General features: G+C 37.4%; 1 protein-coding gene across 1 annotated transcript in view; it reads left to right on the top strand.

Moving 5' to 3' along the window:
• DGKQ (diacylglycerol kinase theta) overlaps positions 1 to 14,950 on the top strand; it is a 2,194,335-nt gene that overhangs the window by 1,855,540 nt on the left and 323,845 nt on the right. Inside the window, exon 17 of the mRNA XM_044059107.1 lies at positions 12,074 to 12,222. Coding sequence (XP_043915042.1) covers positions 12,074 to 12,222 — 149 coding nt within the window. The remainder of the gene's footprint in view (positions 1 to 12,073; positions 12,223 to 14,950) is intronic.

Consider the following 14,950-nt stretch of genomic DNA (forward strand, 5'->3'; position numbering starts at 1 on the left):
ATAATTCCTCTCTATATTTGTGCATGATAATTTTTGTTTGTTTTTGTTTGTATTGTACTGTGTGGAGCTTTTCTCCTGGGGTCTCTGCTGAAAATGGAAATATATCCAGTTGGACTAGCCTGGTTAACAAATGTAAAATAAAAATAAATAAATAAAATTCCCAGTCACTGCAGTCCCTGGAGAAGCCTACATCCCAGTCACTTGAAGTCTTCTGGAAGGCTTCCATCAGTAATCCTAGGCATACCTCTCAACCTGGAAACATCAAAAATCTGGACAAGGCCCATGAAAAATAGGTACAAATCTGTACACTGGTTAACATATAATTTGCATGCATAATTAGGTGACCCCACCCACTACAATGGAATTATGGGATACCAACTTTCAAACGCAAAGTAAAGAACAGACAACCAAAATATGGCACCAGAGTCCTTCTGCACCTTTCCAGTGTCCCATTACCTGGCTACTTTGCCCCATTTACCATAAACACCAATGTGTGTATGCTGCTTTACTTCTACAATGATTATTTGGATTTTATTTTTACACTTTATAACACAATGCACAAACACTAAGACATCTGCTAAACAAAGCTGCCAAACAAAGCAATACTGTCTCACAATGAAAATAGACTTGGCATTAAAACTTCTCTGTCCTTGAAACTCACATTCATTGAAACAGCATTAAAATCCACACCACGTCCAAAGAAAATGCAACTGACCAGTGGTGGATAAAGATTATCTTTGTGCTGTTTTCAAATCATAGGCCCCTTGCACACAAAACAAGAAAACATACATGTGTTCTTTGATACACCTTTGTTAAATTATATTTCTTGTATAATACAGCACACTTGTTAGACAGAGCGCATTTTAAATTTATTGTTTGAACATTTTTCCAGTAGGCTGTACTATAGGCAATGAAACAAAATACATGAGCTGCCTAATTCAGAACATTTCCATCATAAAAGACTACTTCCACACTATAAATAGAGTGTAAGCCATAGGCATCTTGCACAGGTTTTCAATTTCGCACTTATTTTCAATTTCAGTATGTTTTTTTTTTGGGGGGGGGGGGCAAAGGCCAACAAACAGGGATACATTTTAAACATTGCCTGTATAATTTTGAAAGTTGCTAGAATAAAATGTGTCACCACCATGCATTTCACTGGCATGTCTTGCACCCAAGATCCTGTGCACTACAGTCAGAGCAACATACCACTATGCCATATCAGCAGTTTCCTGAAAGATAGAAAGACTGAAACTTAAATTGCTATCATTTAGTGTATTCAGTTCTCACTTCTCATGTCATGTTACTGGGAGTCAGCTTAAAGAATATTGATATTAGGGGTAAGCATAAAAATGAATATTTAGACACTATTATTACCACATATAACACAGACTTTTTTCAGTAAATAGGACTCTAATTTTGAGAATTGGGTTCTGTTTAAGCACTGTCAAGATACAGTAAACAAGTCTGGTGACCACGCTAAATTTGTGTGTAAAACGGACACTAATATTAAGGGGTATTGAGAACAACAAGTTAAACAATTAAATTCTATTAAGATATGTATAAAGGGATATAAAGATGTTAACAATGTAATCAGTGCCAATATATTACTACTACTGTGGGCTTGTAATTTGGGAATTACAAAGTTAAATTCATTGATGATACAAACTGTGGAACTAGTGGTAGTGTTTCTTTCCCACAGTAATTTATGTATGAGCTTTTTATAGAGAGAAATCTGAACATAGCTTACAAAAGTGGATTTATGAGCACAATTAGAACATTGGGAAGAATAATGAGAATACTATTGCTGCAAATCATCCATTAACTTGTAAGATTTTTTCACATTTTTTTTATTGAAAGAATAATAAAAACACAAGAGGGATGGACACTGGGAAAATCTTATTGGGTGTAAAGAACTTCTACGGCGATTGAAACTTCAAGCAAAGCACCCTCCTCCCCATCTCTTAATGGGCAGATTGCAAGAATTAGTGTTCTTAGGTTACAAGCAGCGAGACTTTGAGTGCCTTAAGTTTTTTATGAAGTACTGTTTCTTTAGTATATAAAATGTTTTTTGAGGTGTATCTTTTATGTGTCAATAGTTAAAATTTAATATAGTGATATATTATGATGTATTCATTTTAAATATTACAAACTATTAGAAAGATGTTGATGTTATGTCACTTATATGAGTTGTAGAAATGTGCATGTAACTCGCGAGTGGATATTGTGATTTGTTCTGATGATGTCTCGTGATACTAGGAGACTAAAGCGCTAAACTGCATATTCAGTTCTGTATTTCTATTTGGCAGCAGTTTTTTGGTTTTGGATTTTGTCAATGACTGGATTTTTGCAGTTTCTAAGTAAAGAAAGTCAGACTAACCATACCAGCAGAGTAGTGCATACAGTATGAAGGACAGCAAAGTTGTAAATGATAGAAAATGGAAGAAATTGTGCAGGTTGTTAAAACAGTGGAATAACTGGTGGGGATGGGTTAAAACAAGTGATTATACAATTAGAATTTTCAGAATACTAGTATAATGTTGTGCATATAAATAAAAAAATGATGCTAGACTTGTTTGTGAAACACTAGTGATCAACACTCATATGTGCAATAACTATTGTGAGACCAGCTGGCTTTTCAGCAGAAAAGTGGATTGCTGTTATAAGGGGGGTTTTCCATTTCACCATGTCAGTCCAACCTCTCTGTTGGTGTATATAAGTAGCGGAGGTATGATGGTTGCAGGGGGCTTACTCCCCATATCAAAAACACTGATGATTTTTTCATTCCTAAATGTCCGTCACATTTCAGAAGTTTCGATCATTAGAGATCACACTTCTGTAAATCAGTCAATAATAATTTGCACAGTTGTCAGGAAGCCATAAAAAACATACACTGTACTTTTTTAAGTGGTAGATGGTGACTAGATGTACTATTAAGGAAACTGCAAATGTGGAAATGTGGAGTCAAATTGAAAGGTATAAAACATTGATATGCACTTTTACTTCAAAGAGAGTACTGGATCATGTGAGACAGAAGAAATGTGTAAGATTAGCGGTACTTGTGAGTCACTTTTTAGACTTATGTTTACAGTTATTTAAATGAAAAGGTACTGATTTTAATTATATTAGAACAAAATGGACAGCTTTTTAGTAGCCTTTATTTACAAACCAGCATCTTAAGGGCAACTGCTAATAGTTGAGAATTTCTGTTTGCTTCTTTTGTGATTGACCAAAGTCCAGGGGTAGTTAGAATGTAGGATAAGCAGTACTCCTTTTAACAAATGGCATTCAGACAGCTAGCACTACACCCTCCTGGTCAGATACAGCATAGACTGCGGTACTCATCAACATGGACCCGATTTAGGAATCCATATTAAGCGGCAGATAACTGAAGTCATTTTATTGCTGCGTGATGACACTCAGCGTGGGTGAATTGGTATAAATATAAAGTTTCAGAGCTGGTATGTTAATTGTGCTGACTTTCATAAAAATGAGATATGTTTCAGGAATGCACTTTTGAGAAGAGATGATTATGCCAGTCAAGGAACTCTGAATAATTTTAAGGGAGCTGTATTAAAGCTTAACAAGGAGAACTTAATTATTATTTGACAGGAAAGTTGATTTTTAAATTGCTGTTTCTAGCTGCAGATAAATGAATGCAGAGGCAGCAAATTATGAAACCTAATAACACCTTGAGGGAAAGATGGTCAATTCACTAATTGCAGAAGCTTTTCTTACTAACTGAAGTATCCCCCTTTGATAAATACAATAAAGGTTTCCTTACTGCAAGTTCATTTCCGCTTGCATTTATAAATCCTGTTCCCAGTTCCCGGTCCCTTCCTCAGTTCAGAATAAGGTCCCCCCCCCCCCCGAGTGTTTCCATTCAGTAGTCTTAAGGCCGTTAAATCCTGTTCCTGGTCCTTTCCTCAGTTCAGAATAAGGTCTTCTTTCCCTCCGAGTATTTCCATTCAGTAGTCCTAAGGCCATTCCCAGTAGTCCTTTCCCCTGACAGCCAGCCGGAAATGCGTGCATGTCACAACGTGAGCTCCTTGAGCTCAATTCTGACAGGTTGATAGCCTTGATGGAGCTGATGTCATCGTGCACATGATGATGTCAGCTCGCAAGCAGGAAAAAAGAAAAAAAAGAAAAAATCAGAAATGAAGGAATGCCACTTAGGAATCATGGTGCCCCTTCATTTGGACCCCAAAACTCTGTAAAAACAGGGTAATTTGGTACGGTTGGGAGGTATGACCCTAGGATTTCTGTCTGCATAGCACAGGAAAGATGAATGTTCCTGTCTTTCAATACTCCATTTTCAAATTCATCAGATTGAGTTTTGGCAGTGGTGCTATTGATGGATCCTTGGGAAAATAAAGGCAGTCCTTCATCTGGGTCTTCTGCTCAACTTTTTATCTTTTTCCAAAGCACAATGGCATCAGTAGGACATACATTCTCCAGCTTGTATCCCTTTTGTTTACATATCACTTACATTTGTTTGAATGTCATGCATGCTGTTTGTCATTATCTGATAGGCGACAAGGTGACAAAATAGTCTGAACATAAAACTTGACCCACCTCAAAAAAATACACACGCATATACATATGTGTGTGTGTGTGTGTGTGTATGAGTGTGAGAATTTCCAAATAAAAACAGTCACCCCCCCCCCAATAAAAAGATGACAATAGCAACAATGGTAAGGAGTATATTCCAGTAATGAACTGACACTGCAATAACTGTTTGAGATGAACTAGTGTGCCTCTGTGGAAACTTCTGAAGCTGTGCATCTCATTAAAAGAATGGTTTCCGTTAAAAACAGCATTGTATAACAACTTTGTAGGCACGTTGGGACTGTACTCACAAACACCACTGTTTACACAGAGTTTGTTCTCATGGGCAAACTGCACTCTTTGTGGATAAACCAAGAAAATCTCAGTTTATTCTCAATTTATAAGTGGTATAAATTCCATTACTGGACACTATGTCCTGTGCAACTTTTTCTTGTAAACAATAAAGATCACACATGAATCCCCAAACCCCAAAGTCATCCAGTAAGAAGTAAGATAGGCCTCTTGCATTATCACTTAATCCCCCTTCCCATTCAGCATAGCTCTTGGCAACTACTCCCATCTTCAGTCGCGCATCTCAAGCAACAGTGATGGGGAAGTAGAATTTTTGCCAGCAGGACAGATGTATTTTCTGTTATTTTAATACCAGAATATTTTTGTTTATCCTTTGTCTTCACAGAAATTTGTTTAAGTAACAGCTGCTATCTATCACGGTCACTCATCTTTTTGAATTTTTGGTACCATGGTCTTTTTTTCTAGAATTTAAACTTTCCGCTTGCTTTATTGTTTTATCCATTAAGCAGACTAAAAATTTGATGACCAGATGCAATGCATTGTTCAGATTATGGAAGCCACTGTGCTGCTTTTCTAGTTTTCATTTACAGCTTTGTGCATTTATTCTATTCTTTTTCTGTAAATGAATGTGTACCATAAAATGTTATCCATTTTTTTTCATCTTGCCTTACCTTGGTATTCAGAGATTTTGCCAAGACTAATCTACAAATTGAGTGATGACTTGGCTAAATTCAGAAGTCCCTTCCATTTTTAATGAATGTACTGATTATGTGGAATACTTTACTGCCAAATTCTATGCATGTGTAAGCACCTGTGTAAATGCATCTGTCCCTCTCAGAAGTGAATTCAATGAAAAATGTTAAAATAAACCCTATGGTGAAACCCTAGTGTGTGGGATCTATGATAAAACAAACAGGTCATTGCATGCAAAATAAATTTAACTCTTAAGATGCCTGTAGCACTCTTGCTAAAATTAGCAAGGAATTCTGAACCCCGATAAAATTAATCAAAGCCATATAAGAAGGAAATATAGTCACATAGGCAAAGGATAACCACAAAACTTTCTTTAACTATGTTAGAAACTTCAGAAACAGTGCCCAGCACTATGCATTATAGCCACAGTAAATTATATCACATACGTAGGACCAAGAGGACATAGCCAGTCTGCTAGCGGACAGATTTAATTCAGACTTCACCCCCCCAATATTCCCAGTTCACATACCCGCATCTACTTCCCCCTCCCAGATTACCCGCATCTACTTCCCCCTCCCAGATTTCCCCAAGAACAAGTCCTTTGGGTACTATCCAAGGGCCAAGAACACTATTTCTATGGGATCAGATAACAGGGTCTATATCACAATGTCGAACTAACAAAAATTGTCAGACTGTAGGAGTGGTATACTTGGCTATGTGTAAATCCTGTCTCAGTTTTTGCATAGGTAAAACAGAAAGATGATTGAGGGACAGGATATACGAACACACATACCAAATATCCACAAAAAACTGTAACAATGCCCTATATAGACACATAAATAAAAGTCAGAACTGTACAGAATTTTGGTTTGGAATATTAGAGAAAGTGTCACAAAATCCTAGGGGTGGGGACTACAGAAGTTACATAGAAGAAAGAGAAACAAGATGGCAGATTAAGTTACAAGCAAGTCAAACCCCAGGGTTAAATGAAATTATATCGATTAAGCCCTTATTATATAAGAAAATGGATTCTATGAAATAAACACAAATAGAAGTATTTTATATATATATATATATATATATATATATATATATATATATATATAAAAAGAGTAGAAAAGTTTGAAGAAAGACACTATGTCCAGTTTGATGAGTAGGTGTGAATGACTTAAATATTTTAATAAAGGACATTTTAACAAAAGACATTTTAATAGAAGTGGTTTTACAAAAATTTTTTTACAGTTTTGTATAATTAAGGATTCTTAACAATTTTAGATGTGGTGTTTTAAATGTATTTTTTTGAATGAGTCATAGATAATTAATGATGTCATCATGTAGTAACTATTTAAAGGGGGAAACTGTGACACAGATTCTGATGAAATCCCTATGTACAGGGAAGAAAGCGCTCAATCTGGTAATTGTATGGAATTGTGTGGAACTTTTGTAATAAAGAAGGACTGTGAGGGTATCCAGCCGTGGCAGTGTATTTTTTGTGATTAAAAGTTAGATCATTGTAATATCGAACCCTAAAGTCCGAAACCCAACAAAATCGAAAACATGGAACAGCAATTTTTTCCCAGGGAAAAAAAATCGCTCTTCTATGACAAAAAAAAAAAAAATTAATCTTAAACTAAAGTGGGGGGCTTCGCCCCCACACCCCCCAATGTGGGGGACTGTGCCCCCCCTACTTAAATATACCACCTCCGAGATCGCACCACAGTGGAGGAAATAGCAAAGTCCTGAAAACGGCCCACCGATTTTTTTCCCTGGGAATAAAATCGATGTGCCGTGGCTTCGCTATTTTCAACTTTCAGAATTTATGGTTTGATATTACAACGTTCTAACTTGTTTTAGTTCGTCGTTGTAATATAGATCCCAGATAACATACTGGGCTGCCTTCTCCTCAGCCCGAAACATGCCTTGTCAGACCGCCTACAGAGGTCATTCAGTATCGGCCTCTAAACAGGCTTCACACTGGATAAATGGAGGACAGCAACAGTCATCCCTTTGCACAAAGGTGGGACATCAACAGATCCAGTAATTATAGACCCATAAGCCTCATCTGTTTGGCTATGGAAAGGATCATTATGGAACTTATAAATAGGGGCATAGGTAACCTACAAACTCTCGACCCATGACAGTTCAGTTTGTCAGGGGTAGATTCTGCCTACTTAACCTAGTCAACTTCTTAAAGAAGGTGACTGGAGCAATGGATGAGGACAGATCTGCACCTTGCAAAAGTGTTTGACACCATCCCACACTCTGGTATCAAAGATAAAATCTCCCAGCTAAATGTAAATCAGTATGTAACTTGTTGGATAGTAAATTGGCTCACAAATGGAACTCCAAAACTTTGAGTGAGCAGCTCTGTATGTCACTGGCAATGTATCCTAGTGCTCAATCCTTGTTCCACTTCTCTTTGACATTTATTTCTCAGAGGTCAAAGCAAATGTTAAGAGTTTGTGAGTGACCACATCTGCAGATGACCGTAAACTTGGTATTATCATAAACTTCCCAGAGGATACCAAGATGCTCCAAGAGGGCCTTTCCCAAATAAGTAGCTGGTGTCAAAACTGTGGACTAAAACTAAAATGCCAGTAAATTTCTAATTATATACTTTGGCAAGCATAATTTCCCTTGTAACTGTCACATTGACAATGTACCACTGAAAGTTGATCCATTAGTCAGGGATCTGGGATTCTGTGTTGACAATGAACTGTCCTTTGCTCATCATGTAGCCACTGTTGTAAGGAAGACCTTTTTCATTATATAGAGTATATCTAAAGGTATGGTGTCCAGGTACAGGAATGTAGTTATTTTACTGAACTTGGCTCTCATTAGGCCTGTTGTTGAATACAGTGCCCCTTTCAGTATGTATCTGTCCAAATGCTTGTCACAACTGGTACAACTGCAGTGATTTTTCATTTAAAAAAAGAAATTGAGGGCCTAAATCACAAAAACTATGCAGAGCACCTCAAAGCCATGTCTGTCTTTTCTGTATTATTCAGGCTACTATGAGGCAACCTCTGCCTCAGGTATGGTGCCTCAGCAGAACCTCTGCCTCACATAATGGAACCTCAGCAGACCCTATCCGGTCAGACATATTACATATTTGCAAGTCCAATGGTACCATGAACACATGCTTGAGATCTCAATCTCTTTTACAACATAAATAGAACATGTGAAAGAGATATGCTTGTATCACAGAGAATACTGCTTCTGTGGAACAGGTTTTCACTTCACATAAAGCAAAGTCCTTCTCTTACTGCATTCACTTCACATAAAGCAAAGTTCTTCTCTTACTGCGTTCAAATGTAGTTTGGACATGTGGACAGAAAACCACACATTCTCTCCAAGTTTAGAACCTGTGTCCCTCATGGATAGGGGCAATAAGTTAATGTCCCAACATACCCTTGTTCTGCTCACCTTAGCATTGTTTGGATACAAAATGTAAGGGTTACAAACTACCATGGGAATGTAAGGATAGGCTTCTTAAGATTCTCACAGATCAAAAGCCTAGTAAGTACATATGAATGTGTTACCTCTCTGATTCTGTTCCCTGAGAGTGCACCCCACTCTTTTGTTTGGTCCTACCACTACCCAGACAGGCTGGTCTCATTGGTCCGGTTCATGTGTGATGAACACCCCCCAGATCCTTTTCCTGCCGCTGCCAGCTTGTTGCCTGTTTGTTCAGCCTATCCAAATTCTTGAACTTTTCCCCATCTTGTTTTTGTCAGCACTGAAAAAAACAATCATTTATCAGTATAAAATAAGTCTGTTGGCCTGCTTTATTCCACATGAAAACTGATTTATTTATTTATGCATTTTGAAAAGCATTTTAGTTTTTTTGTTTGTTTGTTTTTTTAACTAGTCTAATGGAACGTGGCTAGATATACATTTCAAATATGTTTTTGCAGCAGAAATATATTTAAGATGCAGATCTAGCCATATTCATTTTGACTAATGAAAACAGTAACATGCTAGGTCATGATGCATAACCCTCTGCAGAAGTCCTAAACATTTCTGAATATCCACAAGTAAGAGTGTAGTTTAATCAGTTAACTGAGTTGCTATAAGTTACTTGCATAATATACCATAAATACATACTTTATTTACTGCATCCTATAAGACTGATTTGAAGACTTAAATCTAGTATGTGCTGACATTGAAAAGATGACTCTGTGCCAACATTTTTTTTTTACTACTTCTCAGTAACACAGTTTTGGAGATGGCTGTGAGATGATGTAGTCATTTCAAGTTAGGACACAACCTCCAGTGGAAGTAAGAAGTTAAGCAGCAGGAAGGCACCCGAAAAGTCAATTCCCAAAATGTAAACATACTTTGATACAGTGGTGCATTGAAAGTATCTGAAAGAAAAGAAATTGGTGAAACTAAATAATGCACTCGTCATTTTTGAGATGTGCTTTCCATTTTTTAAATGCATTTGTAAGCCTTAAATAAGTACTGTATAAAATTAGTGGTGCTCCCGGGTTACTCTGAAAGCCAGTAATGTGCATGTAGCATGTGATATTATTAAAAAGACCTGGGATATTCTGTCTACTGTACATAAGTTGAACCCAATGGCACACAGCCAGATTTTGCTTTTAGAAATAATAGATCACTTAAGAGTCAGCTCTGTTATTGATCCTTTAATACTAAATCAACTATAATATCTAAAAGACTTGGTACATATATGTGTAGAAATTGTATGGCCTGTACACATATACATATTGGTAATCATTTCACACATCCCACTTTGGGTTTTAAGATAGATACTGCTTTTTATGCAGATTGTCGAACAAAAAATGTTGTCCATTTTTGCTATTGTACTACCTGCTTCTCATTTTACATAGGGAAAATGAACAGGGTGTTTAAGGATAGAATACTTGAACACCTTAGGGATATCAGGAATGTTAAAGAAACAAGCGCACTATCACTACATGTAGATAAAGAGGGTAAAGAATATAAATTTAGCTTTATGGCACTAGAGATTCTGCATAGTACCAAGAGAGGAGATGACATAAGTAATAGAACAGAATCTAGTGAACAGAAATGGATTTTGCGCTTTCAAGCTGATAAACCTCCTGGTTTAAACAACAGAGTTTCCCTGAAACCCTTACTTAAAGCACGGCCATGAAAGCATTGATCTCTCTTTTAATATTTTATCATATATGTTTCAATAGTCCATCTTTTATTATTTTTTACTATTGTATTTGTTACCAGTTTTAAGTACATATTGTTCATTTAGTCTGTTTCATTCAATTTTTTAACAATCGATATATTCTACAGATGTATTTTATCACATGGCTTTTAGCTATGATGCACATTTTATCTGATTTTTGATTGGATGTTTTAATGTTTAAAAATGTAACTGCTATTCTATCTTTGTTGGTCTGATGAAGCGGATGTTATTCCGATAAAGTGCTTACCTACTACAATAAAGGACATATTGATTTTCACTGCTGTGTGGAACCAGATGATGTTTCTTTTTCTTGTATTCCTTGGTTTTTGCATCTGATTCCTTATTTGGTTCAAGGACTGTTTTCGTTTGGCAATCTGAAAGTCATTTTAAAGTCGGTTTCTGAATCATCTGTTGAGAGTTGTGTACATGAGAGTGCGAGAGTCTCATTTTCTTTTTTTCTGAAGAGAATGTGTTACTACAGTTGTGTTAAACTTTGATTACATGGTCTCACATAAGTCTCGTTATGGATGATTTGGCCTCCTTTTGCCTGTCAATGAAAAGATCTGCTCGAACTTTGAGGAGTACTAATCCATGGCCATTTTTGTTTTTTGTTACATAGATTTTGCAGGATGAATACTTGGTTTTGAAACATAACTTTAAAGCGAAGCTTCCTGTATAAATAATCTCTGCTGTTTATAAACTGGATTTTAGAAGGGACCAAGAGTTAATGAGGCTGGTGATGGGCAAGAATGATGCATCCTACAGACAAGCTTCCCTGGAATGGAGAGAGCACAGAGGGTGACTGGTAGCAGGATAAAAGCTAGAGATTTCATCATTAGCACCAGTCACATATATATATTTTTTGGTGGTGAGAGAGTAACTGAATGCCTTCATATGACTGCATGTTCTTGTTTACTCAAAGCCAAATATATTTATAAAACCATCTCCATGGTGCTAACTCAGTAAGTCACTCCACTGTCCATATCCTCTAGCTAGCCAGTAGAGTCTTAAAAATCTGCCAACAAACCAATGATTAGGGTACCCAAACCATGATTTAAGTCAGGGAATCCAGGTAAGGTGCATATCCGTGTTAGGGGCATTAGATGGGTAACAAGATATACAGAGTGTCAGACAAAAATATGAGAAAAAAATGGTTGTAAATTTTCAAACAGAATTTGACAATATGATATTACCTGTAGAGTCCCACTGTGTTGCATGGTTCAGAGACTGGGATTGCTGTGGCTGGGCATATAAATGATCTGCAAGACATCATGTGAAAGTTTGAATTACCATTTTCAAAATAAATGGTTATTGATTTTTTTTCATTTTTCTCTTTAGATTTCATGTGTTCCATCAAGTTTCATACTTCCGTATAATAGTATGTGGTGGTGATGGCACCGTTGGATGGGTTCTTAGTGTATTGGAGGAAATTCGAATCAAACTGAGCTGCCCACACCCAGCAGTGGCTATTGTTCCTTTAGGAACAGGTATGAAATAGCTCAACTATCTATTAGACTTTCATATCAGTTGCACTAGTAAGAATTTGTTGTTTAGCATTAATATCCTCTTTATTGTAGAGGCATAATAATATGTTCTTTTCTGTTAAGTAATTGTTTGTTAGATAAGACCTGTTTGGTCAGAGTTACAAGAAAGCCAACCTTCCCATGGAATGTACCTATTCCTCCCCCTACACACACACACACACACACACACACACACACACACACACACACACACACACACACACACAATTACAGGTCCTAGTAAGAGACGTAAGGCTGTTTTACCATGATGTGCCCATTTATAATTCAGAAACATGCTATCCATGAAGAGGCAAGACTTCATTATCAGCTAATTTACATGTTTTTTGAATCACATTTACTGCCGCAGTGCAGATCATGGCTGATCTGCGCATCACGGTAGCAACTTGCTACTCATGTAGGTAATGGAATTCCCACAGTTACTCTGTCTCTCACAAGTACATAGACATGAACACTTACATATATACACACACACCCTGTACCTGTCCATACCCTTTTTACCCTCCTGTGGTTCCCCCCAAACCTGTAACACTTTACTCCCATTATAGCACATGTCTATTAAGCTCTGGTTTTGTAGTGTTTCCCCTCAACCCATCAGTCCCCATAGTAATGTTGGGGCTTGTACAGTACTTTAAAGTTGAATCTCTAGTGTCCAGTGTATCCCCTTGTGCCCTATTCACCATTTTGTTGTCAGTGCCATTATGGCTGAGCACCTCCTTGATCTCTCAGCTGTGTAGATGGCTTTCTGGTGGTGGTTCTGGAGAGAGAGAATATGGATAATTAACACATACCTCTCCCCCAGAATGCCTCATTAACATTTACTATGGCTGTGTGGTCAGTCCTTCATGGCACCATGTAAGTGTGGTTGCTGAATTGGAGAAAAGTACCGTAACATGTACACCACCATTTACACTTTGTAGTAGTTGTTGTATCTTTCAGCTTTTTCCGGTTAGGGGTCACCACAGTGGAACTCCGGTCCGCTAATGATTGGCAGTAGATTTTTACGTACCGACTTGCCAGGCCTGATGCACAACCTTCAACAAAGATACGCCCATTCACGCATGTCTCCACACAGAAGACGCTTTAGCTGAGAATAGAGCAGGACAACGTCTTACTGTGAGGCGACAACGCTACCGCAGCACCATCATCACAGCTTACTTTGTAGTACTTTACTGAATTCAGCTCACAGTGTTATTGTTAAATAGAAGCATGTTCCCATTCAGTTTATTTTCTGTGTTGATGCATACAGAAGTGTTTGTACAGGTCACTTTACATTTCCATTTGTTGTAGTTTCTGAAAAAATGTGTATCTTACAGCACAAATTATTTTTGGACTGGAATAAAGTTATTGCTTATTGTGATGTTTTCCATTACATGTCTGCATTTAGTTTTCAAGTTAACTTTTCTATTGTTGGAAAAATATTTTAAAATGGACAAAAACATTTTCCAGCCTCCATTAAATCCTGCAAAACTAGTATAACTGATGTCTGTCCTGACATATTGTAGGTGACAGAAAAGAAGCCTGATATTTATTTGTTTAGTTGTTACATTTGTTGTCCAGGAAAGTGTGGCTGGACACAGAGTCACCTTTTCAGTGGAGGTCTGGGGAGAAAAGCTCCAAACGATACATATTAAATAAAGATTTATAAACAGTGTAGAAAACTAACACTTTAAAGGTGTATACATAGTTTAATGAAGAGTGCAGAAAAAATAACATTTTACAATGTGTATACAAAGTCTTGTGAATAAAGACATTTTGTGTAAGTTTATGCATTGCATAGAAAACTCATTCAGTAGTACTTTGAAAAGTCTACATAGTGATGGAGTCATTGCAGATAATGCAGTGAGGCACAGATACAGATTATTGGTTTGAGCAAAGGAAGATTATGAGCACATTTCACTATGCAGATATAAATTTCAGTGGACCAGTAGCATTGTTTATATACAGGCATACATTTCAGTGTACTAGTAGTATTTTGTATCATCATCATCATCCCCTTTTTCCCATTTACATGGGGTCGGGGTATCGTATTAACTGTCGCCAACTCTCTCGATTCAATGCCACTCTCCTGCCTTCTTCAACACTCATGCCTGTCACAGATCTTCTTTCACACAATCCATCCACCTCTTTGCTGGACGCCCTCGTTTCCTCTTACCTTCTTCCTGTCTGTCCCAAATCTCCCTCACCAGATTGTCTTCTGCTTTTCTACACATGTGCCCATACCATTGTAATCTGTTTTCTTTGATCTTTTCTGCAATTGGAGATACTTTGGCTTCTGCTCTTATGTCCTCATTTCTTAGCCTGTCCCGCAGTGAGCATCCTACCACCTTTCTCAGGCACTTCATTTCCATCAACTCTAGCTTCTTCAACTGTTCTGCCTTTACTGCCCAGGATTCTGTACCATACAGTAGTACTGGTCGCACCACTGTCTTGTACATCTTACTTTTCAGCTTCTTTGGCATTCTTCTGTCGTATACTACACCTGATACTCTATGCCAGTTGGCTGCAGCCCCTCTGATTCTAGCTTTGACCTCTTCATTCAGACTACCCTTCTCCTCAACCACCCCTCCCAGATACTTGAAGCTGTTTACCTGTTCCACTATCTTCCCATCTATCTCTATTCTCAGCTTCTTCTGATTTCCCCAATCTGCTGCCATTACCACTGTCTTATCTG

The sequence above is a fragment of the Protopterus annectens genome, chromosome 17.part0 (genome assembly GCF_019279795.1).
Source record: "Protopterus annectens isolate FY-2018-M chromosome 17.part0, PAN1.0, whole genome shotgun sequence".
Taxonomy (NCBI): domain Eukaryota; kingdom Metazoa; phylum Chordata; order Ceratodontiformes; family Protopteridae; genus Protopterus; species Protopterus annectens.